At 44.2% G+C, this 17,690-nt stretch overlaps 1 protein-coding gene and 1 pseudogene across 7 annotated transcripts in view; one reads left to right on the plus strand and one right to left on the minus strand.

The window, feature by feature from the left end:
- DIP2B (DIP2 acetate--CoA ligase B (putative)) overlaps positions 1 to 17,690 on the minus strand; it is a 233,394-nt gene that overhangs the window by 108,160 nt on the left and 107,544 nt on the right. For all 7 annotated transcript variants that reach the window (XM_070052227.2, XM_070052224.2, XM_070052223.2 and 4 more), the window contains one exon: positions 11,888 to 11,959. In XM_070052227.2, coding sequence (XP_069908328.1) covers positions 11,888 to 11,959 — 72 coding nt within the window. The remainder of the gene's footprint in view (positions 1 to 11,887; positions 11,960 to 17,690) is intronic.
- LOC100342696 (S-phase kinase-associated protein 1 pseudogene) lies at positions 16,739 to 17,507 on the plus strand (annotated as a pseudogene).

Consider the following 17,690-nt stretch of genomic DNA (forward strand, 5'->3'; position numbering starts at 1 on the left):
AGGTCTTCCTTCCGTTGGTTCACCTCTCAAATGGCTGCTACGGCCGGCGTGCTGCGCCGATCCAAAGCCAGGAGCCAGGTGCTTCCTTCTGGTCTCCCATGTGGGTGCAGGGCCCAAGCACTTGGGCCATCCTCCACTGCCTTCCTGGGCCTCAGCAGAGAGCTGGACTGGAAGAGGGGCAACGGGGACAGAATCTGGTGCCCCAACTGGGACTAGAACCCGGGGTGCTGGCGGCGCAGGCGGAGGATTAGCTAAGTGAGCTGTGGCACCAGCAATACTTTTTTAAAGGTTGTAAAAAAGAGTAAACTGAATTCCTAGGAACTGAATCACTTCAAATATAACAAGAGGTTAATAATGAAACCTTGTACTAGATTTTTTTGAAATGCAAAAATCATTTTCTTATATGAATTTTTAAAATTTTTATCTCCTTGTAATATAGTTAATTTTTTAAAATATAAGATTTATAAATTATTTGAATGTGCATTAAAAATGTGAGAAGTGGAATAGGCATTTGGCCTAGCAGTTAAGATATCTGTGTCCATATTAGAGGGCACAGGTTCAATTCCCGGCTCTACTCCTGAGTCCAGGGTTCTGCTAACGCACACCCTGGCAGGCCTTAGTAATTACTTGAGCAAGTAACTGGGTCCTTGCCACCCACATGGGAGACCTGGATTGAGTTCCCAGCTCCTGGCTTTGGTCTAGGACTAGCCCCAGCCATTGTAGGCATTTGAAGAATGAACCAGCAGACAGGAACTCTGTCAGTGTGTCGGTCTGTTTTTGTCTCTTTCTCTAGTCTCTCAAATACATTAATTAGAAAAACACTAGAAGCAAATACAGTAAAAATGTTAACAGCCAACTATCTCCAGGTGATGAGTTCCAGATGATTTCTAAATTTTGCATAGGCTTTATTAGGTTTTACAAGTTTTTTATAATTTAGAGTTCTCTTCTGAATGTAAACATAGATGTTCGACACAGAACATCAAGGGAACAGCTAAGTACAAAGAAGGAAATTAAGATTACACTGGGGCCAGTGCTGTGGCTCACTAGGCTAATCCTCCACCTCGCGGCGCCGGCACACCGGGTTCTAGTCCCGGTCGGGGTGCCGGATTCTGTCCCGGTTGCCCCTCTTCCAAGCCAGCTCTCTGCTGTGGCCCGGGAGTGCAGTGGAGGATGGCCCAAGTGCTTGGGCCCTGCACCCGCATGGGAGAACAGGATAAGTACCTGGCTCCTGCCATCGGATCAGCGCGGTGCGCTGGCTGCAGCGCACTGGCCGCAGTGGCCATTGGAGGGTGAACCAATGGCAAAAGGAAGACCTTTCTCTCTGTCTCTCTCTCTCACTGTCCACTCTGTCAAAAAAAAAAAAAAAAAAAAGATTACCCTGGATTTCCTTAATTTGAAGATTATAAGCACACAGAGCAGAGTCCTACCCAAGTAAGTTCAAATAATATTCCATCTTCAGTATCCTAGGTAAATTATAATGCTACGAGCAAGATTTTCCAACTATCTAAAACGAGTTATCTCATTTTCCCTTTCCCAGAAACGAATGGCAAAGCAATGTGCATTTGAGGTAAGAGAACAGAAATCAGGTCCTGGCTGGACTGAAAGACTATGGAAGGCTTGCTCCCACCTCAGTATACTTGCAAGAATGACATCTAGGGTGGCTAGGGCAGGAAACGACCTACCCCAGACTCACTGAATACAGCAGGAGGGAGTCCAGGGCCATGGGAAGACAGCAGGGCGTGACTTAGCAGCCTGTGTGACCTCAGCTGGGCAGGTAAGATGCTGCCAAAAACATGAATCATTCCCTGGCTGGGTTCTGCACTCTAAAAAAGAATTTACCTGGGGTGCTAATATGTAGATTTCTGTGTTTGGAATAAAACATGCCTAATTTCACCACCATAGTAAGGAAAGTTTAAAAGCAAAGACGAATTAACTGTCTGCATCAGAGACTATAAACCATTAAAGTTGAAAACATATGTAAACCATACCGACATTTCAGTCTCAATGAAATGCCAGTGATAAAATAACACAAAATATTCTGTGCATACTGTGATTACAGCTATTACGTGAAGACTACATACAATCGCAGGATCAGATGGGCCATGAAAACCCACATGTATTTGGAATACAGAACTGACAAGGCACTCTATGACTCTTTATTTCATTGCTTTCTATCTAGAAAGAGAATTGGGTTTAAAATCAAGATATTTTTAAAAGACACTAAGAACAGAAAAATACTCAGAAATAAAGTCTTCCTCAAAATTTCTAAATTCTAGTGTGAGCTATAATAGGGATCCAAAGAAAAATATTACAGTGAAGCAGTGGCTTCAGCTTGGGGTTCCTGATTTTTAATAATGGACTATGCATAGAGGCCACTAGGGGTCGCCATGATGTCTAAGTAGCAATGATGTTGGCGCTTTAGTAAGTTTAAGAAGAAAAACCACTAACTTTAAGTTTCTCTAATAACAAAAAGTTCTCCTTCTCCATGGCCAATATGTACACAATTAATTGTTCTTTGGAAGAAAGGCATTAGTCTCATATGTTTCTACTGTTTGAACATGATGACAATGATAAGTTGGAAAAGAAGTTGACATCTAATATAAAACATGAAAGTTTCATTGAGGAAGATGGAAGAAATCCAACCTCAACTTCTTATCTTTCAATTCAGCCTCTGATTTAACCAATATTCTCACCTGTTAGGAAGAATAGAGCAAAGCAGGCAGGACTCTGAGAAGCGAGGAATGCTGTGGAGTGAATTTTTATGGGTGAACAGAGCAGATACACTCACTGGTTTTTAAAGAGATCTGCAATTCTGCCTATCTTTTATATCATGACACAAGCTGAGAAGGCAAGGAACAAGGTTTCTGCACTCCAAAATGGGGGCTTCAACTCTGGAGTTCCAGGTAAGGTGAAGGTCTGTGAAAAGACAACACTGATGCAGGGCTTAGCTAGGCAGACAGGCAAAAGCCATTTATATAAAGCATGTTTGTGGAAGCCCAGTAAAGGATAAAAACCTTTACTAAGACTGGTGGAGCTAAAGTACAGTGAGAGAGTGGGCTGCTACAAAACAAGGCTGTAAGGGGAAAAGCAGGAGCAGGTCCCTTGACCTCAGCCAAATGGGCAGCCTTTGAAGGTATTTAAACAGGAAATGGCACAAGAACAATGATAATAACATTTCTGCTGCTCTTTCAACTTTCCTAGCACCATCCCATGTTACCCTGCCAATAACCCTATCTGGTAGACACGACTAACACAGCAGGATGCCCCCTTGCAGATCTGTTGTTCTCTGCTGAGAATGTGCCAAGAATCACCTTGAATCATTGCAAATAGAACCCTCACACCTACTCCATTCATGAAAGGTGGGTGAGGGTACCCTGAATCACCTGCGGAGTCTGCCCTGCGAGGCTAAGGCACCCATGAGTCACTGGGGACGGCGTCCTGTCCCAGAGAAGGATGGGTGATTAACCTAACTGCCCGGGGGGAGGGAGAGGGGAATCAGAGTGTTAGTTCTCCACTCTGCAAAAAGGGCCACCTGAGGTGCAGGCCCTGGGGTAAGGTTAGGAAGGTAAGGTAAGGTTAAGTTAGTGCAGTGGGCCATATCTGAAGGTATCCTGACCTGGAGGTTCCTGGCCACCGACAACTGAACAAGGGGAGGACAGGGGATGAAAAGAGCATGCCCCAGAGGCTCTAAGCTGGGAGCAGGCTCTGCAGAGTGGCAGCAGCCCTGGCGGCACAGGGATGACCAGCTTTCAGCAGGCCTCTGAGACATGGAGAAGCAAACAGCAAGGTGGAGAAGCACCTCTCCTCTTGCACTGCCTACATCCCAGGGGTTCTTGGATAGTTCAGGAGGAAAAAGAACCCCCAAGAGGAAGATCTTGGACTGCCTTCTGAAAGAAATGTGGAAAAGACGGAACTGTAATGTGTGCTCTAGTTCACAGTAATTCTAACACTGGCCAAGTAGGCAAATCAAAGAGTGGAACCAGAATGAGACATTCCATGTTCACCCTAATATGCTGTCACTTGGGAAGGAACTTTTCAATCAAAATGGAGTAGATCAAATAGATTCTACTGCCCATCCTTCACACACTCTGTATACACACACACACCCCACGTGATATAGTTGGAAATGTTCTATAGCATTCCAAAATGCCATTCTTGAATTCATTAACTGGTTTCAAGTTCAAGTGTTTGAACGTGCATAGTAGTTTGCTTTCTTTACTCTTTGCTTATGGTGCTTTCTTTACTCTTTCTTTTATGCTGCTCATTTGTATAATTTCTTATGTTTTCCACTACATCACAAATAACTGGGGGTCAGAGAGTGCTCGCATTATTTGTAACTCCAAGAGCAACTGTCCTTTATTTTGGTTAAAATTATTAAGATTTCCTCTGTTATCTCAATCAGTGATAAAAGGCAGCTGGAAAAGTCAAAGATAGCAACCGAAAAGACACCAATTTAAAGAATATGGTTACACATGAACCTAAAAATCCTGCATTGAGGAAGTCACACAAGTTTCCTGCAAAAATCTCTACTTTTCATTATTTCCACATATTCACGAGAGGCCATTAAGAAAACAGGATTCTAGACTATTCTTGAGAGGCATCACCAGAGGTGAGAGAGAAGGAGAATAAAAAGATTTTTCTTTGTTTCAATTTAACTCATAGGCACACTTGCACAACGTCAAAGGCAAGACTGAACTTAGTGCTGTGATGAAAGGGGCGTGGATGAGCTGGCAAAAGCAGGGACGTGTATGTCCTGGCACAGTGATGAGCAAACACCCTCCAGCAAATCAAGCAGCAATCACAAAAGGAATCCAAGTTTGGGAAAAACCTTTAGGTCACTGGAAGTTTTTACCAAGGCAAGCTAGAAAACATCAACCTATAAGCATATTCATTAGCGGTTATGTCTTATCCCTGGGAGATAGGGTGTGGGTACAGATCTGGGCAACACAAGAACCTGCAGGCCAAGAAAGACGCGTAAATGCTGAGGTCCTGTTCTGGAGCAGGAGACAATAACAGTGGGAGGAAGTGAAAGAAAGTCCAAGGACGGAAGAAGAAAAACAAATACATCAAGCTCACAAATAATCTCAAATATACCAAGACAGAATGGAATGTTTTCACCAGTGCCATGAAAACCAGAAGCTGTAGCAACATTCCAAAGTAAAAGGATGCAAGGCCCAAGAGAAGACGCCACTGCAGAACTTCAAGGGCCATTTTCACCAGAGGGGAGGTGCTTCAGAGAACAGAGGCAGCTGCCCACTCTGCCAGGGGAAGGCAACCTCTCCCTTTCAACACTTCACTGGGCTGTTGTGGAGACTATGACCAGTTTCCTGGTGAACCGCCAAGTGAGATGCTAAGATCCTTGGGATTAAAATTGATAGAAATTATCTTTGTACAAATCTGGAAGAATCCTTCAGAAATGTTAAGATAAAGAAAGGAAGATACTTCTATCACAATTAATAGATCAAATAGTCAAAAAGTTAGTAAGAATGGAGAAGACCCAAACAACAGATTAACTAGTTTGAGCTAATGGACACAGAACCACCCACCAGACAATTAAACACACAAATAGCTGAGTTATGGAAATTTACTCGAAGAGTAGGCATGTCTTAACAAATAACAAAGACTTGATTTTGTACAGGCATGTTCTCTGACCATGGTGCAACGAAGAAACACTTATCTTAGGAAAGAACACAGACAATCCAAGCATACAACTTGGAAAACACACAGAAGAATAAACAAAAAGGTAAAAGAAAAGAAACCCATACAGAAGCTGAAGATAATCAGAAAACAAAACAAAAAATCAACAAAACCAAACCCTTGTTCTTTGAAAGATAAACCTCTGAGTGGACTGATCAAGGAGGAAAAAAGAGGTGGAAGTGACTAAAACCTAATAAATCTAGGGGCCAGTGTTGTGCAGTGGATTAAGGTACAGACTGCAACACCAGCATCCCATATGGAGTCCTGGCTGCTCCACGCCTGATCCAGCTGTCTGCTAACGCACCTGGGAAAGCAATGAAACGTGGCACAAATCCTTGAGTTCCTGAATTTGGCCTGACCCAGCCCTAGCCGTTTCAGCCACCTTGGGAGTGAAGCAATGAATAGAAGATCTGTCTGTCTCTCTCTTTCTCTCAAAAGAAACCTCTACCTTTAACATACATAAAATCTTTTAAAAATTTTTGAAAACCTACACAAAACAACTTCCTAGAAAAATTAAATTTAATAACTAGCTAAACATGAAATATGAAACTGACAGAACTTGGTGACAGATGAGATGTGGGGAATGAAGAGGCTGTTAAGGGTGACTTGTAAATCTCTCACTTGCCAGGGCTGATAGATGCAAGCTGTATTTACTCAGGGAGAGAGAACTAGAAGAGAAGCACAGGAACAGGCTGGATGTTGTAGCTGGTTTGGGGACCTGGGGAAATGGTTTGGGGAATGTGGGTGCAGAAGGGAGAGGAGAAGGTAGTAGTATGTACAAGTCATAATTTAATTATGGGTAGGCCTTCAACATACACAGGGGTACTTTAAATTAAAAGATAAGTTTACTTTGGTGCAAAACCATTTTGAAATCAAGGCAGTTTTTTTCATAATATGCATTTTTCCATGAAGATTTTTGAAGAACCCTTGAATGCAAGGATTTCAGGTTTTTTTTTACACAAAAATAAACCTTTGAATTCCATTTTCCATGAATTTCTTTAAGTCCCCTTGTAAAAGCAGAGATGTTGATGTGCAGTTGGATATACTGGTCAGGAGCTCAGAAGACAGCAGGATTGAGGATATATTTGGGAAGTTACTTGTATTAAAATGTTTTATAAATAAAGGGGCTGGTGTTGTGGTACAGCAGGTTAAACCACTGCCTGCAATGCTGTCATCCCATATGGGCACCGGTACAAGTCCTGGCTGCTCCACCTTCAATCCAGCTCTCTGCTAACATACCTGGTAAAAGCAGCGGAAGACGCCCAAGTCCTTGGGCCTCTGTACCCATGTGGGAGACCCAGATGAAGCTTCTGGCTCTTGATTTCAACCTGGTTCAGCCCTAGCTGTTGCAGTCATTTGGGGAGTGAACCAATGGATAGGAAATCTCTTTTTCTCTAACTTTCCCTTAAAAATAAAAATGAAAAATTAAAGCTTTTCAAAAACAGCAAAACACAAATGTTTTATAAAGCCACAGATGTGGTGAAAATAATCTAAGAAGACAGCAATTTTTTTTAACATTTATTTATTTGAAAGGTAGATTTAGAGAGAGAAAGACAGAGAGACAGAGAGGGAGAGCGAGCGAGCAAGAGAGCTTCCATTTGCTGGTTCACTCCTCAAATGACTGCAACAGCTGCAGCTATGCCAGGCTGAAGCCAGGAGCCAGGAGCTTCTTCCAGGTCTCCCACATGGGTACAGAGGCCCAAGCACTTGGGCCATCCTGTGCTGCTTTTCCAGGCACATTAGCAGGGAGCTGGGTCAGAAGTAGAGCAGACAGGACTGAGATGGGATGCTAAAATTGCAGATTAACCTGCTGAGCCACAGTGCCAGCCCCCAAGCAATGCTTTTCAAAGTGTGGTTCCTAGACCAGCAACTGCAACATTATTTGGGGACATGAAGGAAACAGAAACTCTCAAGTTGCCTTGAGACTACTGAATCAGAAACCCTGATCACAGAGCCCTGCAATCTGTGCCCAAACCAGTCCCACTGCACTCCTGATGCAGATCGCCATGTGGGACTACTGATGCACAGTGAGAAGTCAACAGGAATTGGGGTTGTGCCTGCAGAGTTCCAACACTTAAAAATACATTTTATGTGCCTATAAATAAAATGGTTTTATTAAAAAGATTTATTTATTTTACTTGAAAGTCACAGTTACACAGATAGAGGGAGAGGCAGAGAGAGAGAGAGAGAGAGAGAGAGGTCTTCCATCTACTGGTTCACTCCCCAATTGGCCGGAAGGGTTGGAGATGTGCCGATCTGAAGCCAGGAGCCAGGAGCTTCCTCCGGGTCTCCCACACGGGTGCAGGGGCCCAAGGGCTTGGGCCATCTTCTACTGCTTTTCCCAGGCCACAGCAGAGAGCTGGATTGGAAGTGGAGCAGCTGGGTCTCAAACCCGTGTCCATATGAGATGCCAGCATTGCAGGCAGCGGCTTTACTTGCTACACCACAGCGCTGGCCTCAAATAAAATGTTTATTTCTTAATATTTGCAGCTGGGACTCGAACCAGCACCTATATAGGATGCCAGCACTGCAGGTTGTGGCTTTACCCGCTACACCACAGTGCTGGCCCCTAAAAGAAGCATTTTGAGATAATTTTGAATGCTACTGATATTCAATGACAGTAGCTCCAGAAGAGACCAAAACAGGCTGAGTAGTGAGCAGCTGAGGAAAAAGATATGGTGAGTACAGACAGTTCTGAGCAGTTTGATTATAGCAGCTGATCAAGAGGGTGGAGAGGGGCCAGCGCCGTGGCATAATGGGTTAGGCCATGGCCTGTAGTGCCAGCATCCCATATGGGGGCTGGTTTGAGTCCCAGCTGTTTCACTTTTGAGCCAGCTCCCTAATAATGCACCTGAAAAGCAGCAGAGGATGGCCCAAGGGAGGCATTGCACTCACATGGGAGACCCAGAGGAAGCTCCAGCTCCTGTCTTTGGCCTGGCCCAGCCCAAGCCTTTGTGGTCATTTGTGGCACGGTGAACCAGTAGGTGGAGGATCTCTGTCTCTCCTCTCTCTCTCTCTCTCCGTAACTCTGCCTTTCAGATTAAATAAATAAAATCTATTTTATAAAAAAAAGAGGGTGGCGATAGAAGCAGTTGACAAGGGAAGTTTGCTTTTAAATAGGACAGTAATGAGTGTGATGAACTGTTGAGTGAAGAACCTGGCTGAAAAGGAAGACAAGGCACAAGAGAGACAGGGAGCTGACAGCGATGGCACACCAACAGGGCAATGCAGCTCTCTGCCTTAGCAGGAGGAGTGTTTGGTTCCTGAGTGTTTAGGAAGGCTATGCATAGCAATAATAAAAAGTAGACCAGGGGCCGGTGCTGTGGCACAGCGGGTTAAGACCCCGGCCTGCAGCACTGGCACTTAATATGGGTGCCGGTTTAAGTCCCAGATGCTTCATTTCTGATCCAGCTCCCTGCTGGTAAGCCTGGGAAAGCAGTAGAGGATGGCCCAAGTGCCTGGGCCCCTGCACCTGCATAGGAGACCCGGAAGAGGCTCCTGACTCCTGATTGGCACAGCTCCAGCCACTGTGGCCATTTGAGGAGTGAAGAAGCAGATGGAAGACCTCTCTCTTTCTCTCTGTTTTTGTCTACCTCTCTCTGTAACACTGTCTTTCAAATAAATAAAATAAATATTTAAAAAAAGCAGACCCAGGGCCAGTGCTGTGGCGCAGCAGGTTAAAGCCCTAGCCTGAAGTGCCAGCATCCCATATGGGCGCCGGTTCTAGTCCCAGCTGCTCCTCTTCTGATCCAACTCCCTGTTATAGCCTGGGAAAGCAGTAGATGGCCCAAGTCCTTGGGTCCTTGCGCCCACGTGGGAGACCCAGAAGAAGCTCCTGGCTCCAGGCTTTAGATCAGCACATCTCCGGCCGTTGCAGCCATCTGGGGAGTGAAGCAGTGGATGAAAGACCTCTCTCTCTGTCTCTACCTTTCTCTGCAACTCTTTCAAATAAATAAATCTTCAAAAAAAAAAAAAAAAAAAAGCAGACCCATTTTTTGGTCATTTTTGTTATTGCTTTTCACATTCTCTATAGATACTGCACCCCTTTATTGCCTGCACGCAGGGTCAACCACTCTCACCACCCTGTCCTTTGTGCCACTGGACAGCACAAGGTTTCTGAAAGTAGCTGGGGGTTGGGCCCCCAAACACAGGTGGAAGGTCTGTGGTTGGAAGAACAGATAACTGCTTTGACCAGAAGAAAAAAAGGTTAACAAGGACAGGCAGAGATGTGGGAAGTTCAAATGGCTTCTGTTTCCATTGAGAGGTCATGGGCAAGGCCGTTCCTACGGACAGATGGACATGTCACTTTCTCTCAGCCTACTGCAATTAAACACGTGATTGTCAAATCCATACTTACTAAGCCACATTCTATTTATGACTTGGCTCCCCATGTTAAGTTTGCCCATGGGGCAAGACTGTGCTGACAACAGATAGATTTCTCACAGTAAATTCATAAACTGGTTTTTGAACATAATTTGGTTTCTGTATTGTCTGACTACAGATAACAGACAAACGCAGTCCTTTTTATAGTTACATTCCTTATTGAGTTACTCTCTCAAGATCTGATTGCTTTTGTATAAAGTGTCTAAATAAAATCTCTGGGCCTCTAGAGGCTTGGGCCAGATCCACAGTTAAAGCAGCAAGTCCTCCACCCCTAACTCCATCATGCCTTGTTCAACAAAAGCTGGCTTTTCATTAGCTGTCACTGGTCCAAATGCCACCTCTGCTCTCTCAGTTCACTTACACATCCTCTGTTGCCTTGGATCCTTTAAACTCGCTATCCAGGACTGACTACTAGTCTCTGCAGGGAGGTACAGATGGCTCTCCGCATTTGTGGATTGCACAGTCATTTAGATTAAACCAACCACAGGCTGGAAGTATTCAGAGGGAAAAATTTGTCTGTACTGAACATGTGCACACTTCACTTTCCTTGTCGTTATTCCTTCAGCAACACAGAATAACAACTTTCACAACATTCTATTAGGTATTATAAGTAAACTAGAGATGATTTAAAGTATGCAGGAAGAACAATGTAGATTATAAGCAAATATTATGCCATTTTACATAAGGGACTTGAGCACACAGATTTTGATTTGCGGGGGAAGGGGACAGCAGGAGGGGGGGTTTCCTAGAATCTCCTACAGATACCAAAGGATAGGAAAAGTTTTGAAATCCACATACAGAGGGGTCTTCAAAAATGCTTGTGGGCAATGACTATTATGAGAACATTACACACGGACTTCAAAATTTTTGTACACCAAAATAAACATCTCTTTTCATTTCATTTCCCCATGAACTTTTTGAAGTACCCTTATATTTTCAAGAATAATGCAGGAAATAATAAAACAAGGACCTCAGTGAAATATATCAGTATGCCACTGTTACTTATTTCATTAGTCATTCAACAAGTATTTACAGACCATAAACCCAGTGCAAGGCTTAACATGAAAACTATGAGAGATACAAAGTCCTCATGGCATTTACAACCCCATAACAAAAGCAATTAGCTTGCAGGGGAAATCAGATGTTTTTTAATACCTGATAGTAAAAGCAATGAAAGCAGAAATAGGTTATGAAAGGAGATCCTCAAACCCAAGTAACTTCAGAAACATCAGTGCGGCGTATGGCACAGTGATTAAGACAGCACTTGGGGATGACTGCGGCCCATAGTGCAGTGCCTGGGTTCAAGTCCTGCCTCCTCCACAGGTCCTGGTCATGCATACCCTAGGAGGAACCAGGTGACAGCCCAAGTACTTGAGTCCCAGGTTCCTATTTCTGGCCTGGCCCAGCCCTGGCTGCTGTGGGTATTTTGGAATAAATCAGTCAATCAAAGATCTCTTTGTCTTTCATATAAAAAATGAAAATAATAAACCAAAAAATTTACATAGCCCAGCTGCAGGTTTTCCCTGTTTCTGTCCTTGAATCATCGCAGTTGTACAGTCTTTCACATGCTCCCACCTCAGCTCTGAGCAAACAATCTGATGACCTCAGGTATTCTAAAAGTGCCCACACACAGCAAATGCTCAATTAGGATCCGTTTCCTCTTCTCTTTCCTTCCGTTTTTTTTTTTCTCTCCCTTGGTGAGCAAGGAAGGGAAAAAAGGGAACAAACAAAAACTAGGTCTCTTATGGACAGCATTTATGGTGTAAAAATACTGGGAAAAGTGAAAAACACATTTCTCATTGCCTACCTTGTGTCTGCGGGCTGTAAGGAGACAGGAGTTTGGATCTTTTCTTTTCATATCCTTTCTGTGTGATGTCCCCTAAAACAGCAAGAAACAGGCTATGCATTATTCTTAGCCAGTGGTTGTTCACTGTAAAAAACAAAATTAATTACAGAGCATTACCAAACTGCCACATACAGAGTGTGTGTTGGGGAGAGGACATATGGTTCTCAGCCAAGGATTTTGCTCTGTGTGATTTCCCACAGGCATGGGGCTGACTTCTTGTGGAAAATTGTAGGGTTTGTCCCGATACCAGTCTTACACAGCAATCTGTTATATACCATGACAGAGATTCCCCAAGGACTTGTTTACCCCTAGTTTCCTTGGATTTAAGAAATCTTAAAATGGAATGCTGCAAGGCTGACAAGACAATGCTTTGGCCATCTGAGTGTAACTGGTTCATGAGTTATTTGTTTATACTGCTTTATAGAGCCACATAATATCAGAAGTGTAATGAAGGGGAATTGTCAATGTTCAGACACTGGAATGGTTTATTAAAAGGGCCTTGTGGGGCCAGCACTGTGGCGTAGTGGGTAAAGCCACTGCCTGCAGTGCTGGCATCCCATATGGGTGCCGGTTCAAGTCCTGGCTGCTCCACTTCTGATCCAGCTCTCTGCTATGGCCTGGGAAAGCAGTAGAAGATGGCCCAAGTCCTTGGGCCCCTGCACCCACGTGGGAGACCTGGAAGAAGCTCCTGGCTCCTGGCTTTGGATCGGCACAGCTCTGGCTTTGGATCAGCCATATGGGGAGTGAACCAGCAGATAAAGACCTCTCTCTCTATATATATATATAACTCTTCCAAATAAACAAATCTTTAAAAGGGGGGGGGGGCTTGTGTACCCTAATACAAGCGCTAGAACCTCAAGTGCAGTTCCCACATACCCTCACTTCAGCTCACTGCTTTGCATTATTTGTGGATGTCTTTTCTATGAGGTCAAAATTTTAAAAGTACACATTAAGCACCCACAAAGTACACACAAAACAAATGCAAAAAGGATAAACTGATAAACAGAGGAAAAATGGGTGGCTGAAGTGTCAAGAAATATGCCAGGTAGTAAAGAAAGAGCAGCAAGTGGATGGGTAGAAGGCAGGGCTGAAATGAACAGGAAATGCAGAGGGGCGAGAGGACATTCAAGGTAGAGAGTGATTCCGAGCCAGGGGAAGAAATACATGTGACCTGATAAACCACTCTTTTCTGACCAAAAAAAAAATTTAGAGTAAAAATGTCTTTTTTTTTTTGGACAGGCAGAGTGGACAGTAAGAGAGAGAGACAGAGAGAAAGGTCTTCCTTTGCCATTGGTTCACCCTCCAATGGCTGTTGGGGCTGGCACGCTGCGGCCGGTGCACCGCGCTGATCTGATGGCAGGAGCCAGGTACTTATCCTGGTCTCCCATGCGGGTGCAGGGCCCAAGGACTTGGGCCATAGCAGAGAGCTGGCCTGGAAGAGGGGCAACCGGGACAGAATCTGGCTGTGCCGGCGCCGCTAGGCGGAGGATTAGCCTATTGAGCCACGGTGCTGGCTAAAAATGTCATTTTAAGAATTCACATTTTTAACATGTACTCTTTTTTTTTTTTTTTTTTTTTTTTTTTTGACAGGCAGAGTGGACAGTGAGAGAGAGAGACAGAGAGAGAAAGGTCTTCCTTTGCCGTTGGTTCACCCTCCAATGGCCGCCGCTGCAGCCGGCGCACTGCGCTGATCCGATGGCAGGAGCCAGGATCCAGGTGCTTTTCCTGGTCTCCCATGGGGTGCAGGGCCCAAGCACCTGGGCCATCCTCCACTGCACTCCCTGGCCATAGCAGAGAGCTGGCCTGGAAGAGGGGCAACTGGGACAGAATCCGGCGCCCCAACCGGGACTAGAACCCGGTGTGCCGGCGCCGCAAGGTGGAGGATTAGCCTATTGAGCCACGGTGCCGGCTAACATGTACTCTTTATGTAGCCAAGTGATTGGGGGGGCATATTTCGATGGGCATATGAAATTGAAATCAAGAGCAATGAATGTCGGTTGCTTCATGGGGGCTGGCGGAGAGGCAGGGGCCTTACTGCCGGCATGCAGTAGGGGAGCTGCAGTGAAAGATCTGTATAAACATTCTTCCCTAGGACAATGGGACCAAGGCCAGAAACCAGAAAGATCAGATGTCCCAGTGTTCCTACAGACACCTGGGCAAAGTTAGTAGTAGTTCAAATTAAAGACAGTGGTAGTAGGAGGGATAAAGAGAAACAAATGGAGAAAAATTAAGGAAGAAGATTGGATAAGATTTGGGACTGGTTACATGTGGGGTGGAGATGGTTTCTGATTTGAGCAACCAGGAGGATGGTAGTCGATAATCTTGGACAGGGTAATTCAGTAAGAGGTACATGTTTGGGGGCAAGGGATAGGGCAGAGTCTGTGAAATGCCTAAGAATGTCTCATCAACAACTGATTATATGGATCTAGAGCTCAGGAAAGATACACATTTGGAATCATGAGTATATCATTTTTTAAAAAAATTAACTCTTTTTGATGGAATTTAGGAATTTCTATAAAAATTTTGTTTCAGAAACTGTACTTCTAGGAATTTCTCAATGACAACATTTATACAACTATAAAAATTCAATCAGTGTAAGAATACTGCACACCTTACTCTTCGCAGTGGAACAATGAAAGCAAACTAGTACTTACATCTGCTCTGACATTCCACCTGAACAATTCTGTCTCCCACCCCAAGGAGACACTAGCAATGTCTAGAAACATCTGTACAACTGGCATCTATGGGACAGAAGTCAGGGATGCTCCTACACATGCTGAGAGGCACAAGATGGTCCCAGGAAAAAAAATGGATCAGGCCCAGAATGTCAACAGTGCTGTAGATGCAGAACTACAGCCTGGAAGTCACGAGCAGGCCCAGGAAGATTGAGCAGTAAGTGTAACTGTGAGCAGCAGGAAGCAGGTGTATATGATGGTGTTTTATAAAATACAATAACACGTTTGCACATATACAGAAAACAACATGGAAGGCTATACACTATTTATCTTTAGGGGATGGGATTATGTGCGATTTTCACTTTGTTTCACAAAGAGATTGATTTAAAAAAAAAAACACCCTGATCTATATAATCTCAAAAACAAAGGTTTTTTTTTTTTTTAAAGATTTATTTTATTTGAAAGACACAGCTACAGAGAGATATAGAGACAGAGAGAGGCGCCTTCCATCTGCTGGTTCACTCCCCAGATGGCTGATCCAAAGCCAGAGCTGTGCTGATCCAAAGCCAGGAGGAGCCAGGAGCTTCTTCTGGGTCTCCCACCTAGGTGCAGGGGCCCAAGGATTTGGGCCATCTTCTACTGCTTTCCCAGGCCATAGCAGAGAGTTGGATCGGAAGCCGAGCAGCTGGAACTCGAACCGGCGCCCATATGGAATGCTGGCACTGCAGGCTGCAGCTTTAACCCATTGTGCCACAGCGCTGGCCCCAAAAACAAAGTTTTGGTTTTTTTTTTTTTTTTTTTCATTAAGAAATAATGGTGTGTAGGTGCACATTTGCTAACATAAGATGTCCAAAATATTTAACATTTAACATAACTCCCATGTGGGAGACCCAGTGGAGTTCCTGGTTACTGGCCTTGACCTGAAATGGACAAGTGAATGGAACATCTTGATCTCTCCCCAACCCCCCCAACCTGCTTTTCATATACATCAAAAATGTGAATGTTTATATACCAAAATATTAACAGTAGGTAGCTATAGCTTATAAGATTATGGATGAATTTTAGCTATCTTTCCTTTTCTTCTACATTTTCTAATTTTTCTATAATGAATATCCATTATTACAAGAAATAATACCTTAAAATTTCAATCATGTCTAGGTATTAAACTGTACAAATGTAATCACAATGATCCATGGTGTTTCTCTAGTGAAAGAGAGGAATCCTCAGTGAATTTTTAAGATTTATTTTTATTTATTTGAAAGTCAGAGTTATAGAGAAAGACACACACACATAGGGAGAAAGAGAGAGATTTTTCCATCTGCTGGTTCACTCCTCAAATGGCTGCAACAGCCAGGGCTGGGCCAGGCCAAAGCCAGGAATCAGCAGCCAGGAGCCAGGAGCCAGGAGCTTCTTCAGGGCCTCCCATTGGGTACAGGGGCCCAAGCACTTGGGCCATCCTCCTCTGCTTTCCCAGGCTACCAGCAGAGAGCTGGATGGGAACTTTCATGGAATGCCAGTGTTGCAGGTCGCAGCTCTACCCACTATGCCAAAACGCAGGCCCCCCACTCAGTGCATTATAAAACAAACCAACCTTTTCCAATCAGCCAACTAGAGAGTTTAAGTATTCTCAAACAATATACACAAGCAACAGAGGTGCAAGAAGTAAAAGACAGGTACAGGAACTCCCAAGAAAACTTTGGTTAGAAATAGGAAACCTCGTTCCACTGTAAAAGAAACCACAAGCACAAGCACACCGTCCTACTCCATACCCTACTCACATGCTCTCCTACTTCTACCCATCCTTCCCCACCCTGTCCGCACTCTTCTGGCCCTCTCTACTTCTCTCCTCTTCTCCGCTCCTTCTCCCCCTGGAGGGCACAAGACCACACATCTGATAAAGCCTTTAAAAAGCTTTCTTCAATGCTTACAGTCTCAATCATTCACTGTCAGTAAATGATCACGGGACAGCTAGATGTGGCACCCCAGACACCCATCAACTACTAACCACCTCAGGTTTGGAAAGAAGTGAATCAAGAGAGTCTAATTTAGCCATGCCAAAGAGCTCTGGCAGATCCATAAAGAAGCAAAGAAATTAGGATCTGTGAGACGCTGAGAATGTGAGGACTGTGAGGACTGTGACACTGGGCCATCAACAACTTTAAAAATGCTTTTCCTGGTAGTGGCCTTGTCGTCCGCCTTTCTCTTCTCTTTGCGTTGACGCCGCCCCTCTCTCGTCAGCCTCCAGCCCGCCGGCTCCTCAAACCCGAACACCATGCCTTCAATAAAGTTGCAGAGTTCTGATGGAGAGATTTTTGAAGTTGATGTAGAAATTGCCAAACAGTCTGTGACTATCAAGACCATGTTGGAAGATTTGGAGATGGATGATGAAGGAGATGATGACCCAGTTCCTCTACCAAATGTTAAAGCAGCAATATTAAAAAAGATCATTCAGTAGTGCACCCACCACAAGGATGACCCTCCTCCTCCTGAAGACGATGAGAACAAAGAAAAGCGAACGGATGATATCCCTGTTTGGGACCAGGAATTCCTGAAAGTTGACCAAGGAACACTTTTTGAGCTTATTCTGGCTGCAAACTACTTAGACATCAAAGATTTGCTGGACATTACATGCAAGACTGTTGTCAATATGATCAAGGGGAAGACTCCTGAGGAGATTCGCAAGACCTTCAACATTAAGAATGACTTTACTGAAGCAGCAGCAGCCCAGGTACGCAGAGAACCAGTGGTGTGAAGAGAAGTGAAACGTTGTGCCTGACACTGTAACACTGTAAGGATTGCTCCAAATACTAGTTGCACTGCTCTGTTTATAATTGTTAATATTAGGCAAACGTAGACAAATGCAGCAGCAAATCATTTGTTTTAGCAGAATATTGTCCTCACTGCATGTGTAGTTTGAGTACAGATTCCAAACCCGAGTTTCTTCTAGTATGACTAAAAGTTCCTGTTTTGTTTACTCTGAATAAAACTAAACTGTGGGTCCCCAATAGAAAGTGGCATTTGGGGCTTCCTCTCTTCTCCCAGAGTGATTGCTGCCTAGTTTATTGTACAGTTAAATTGAGTGATCTTTT

Source organism: Oryctolagus cuniculus, chromosome 11 (assembly GCF_051225735.1).
Source record: "Oryctolagus cuniculus isolate XC-2025 breed Fujian yellow rabbit chromosome 11, ASM5122573v1, whole genome shotgun sequence".
NCBI lineage: Eukaryota > Metazoa > Chordata > Mammalia > Lagomorpha > Leporidae > Oryctolagus > Oryctolagus cuniculus.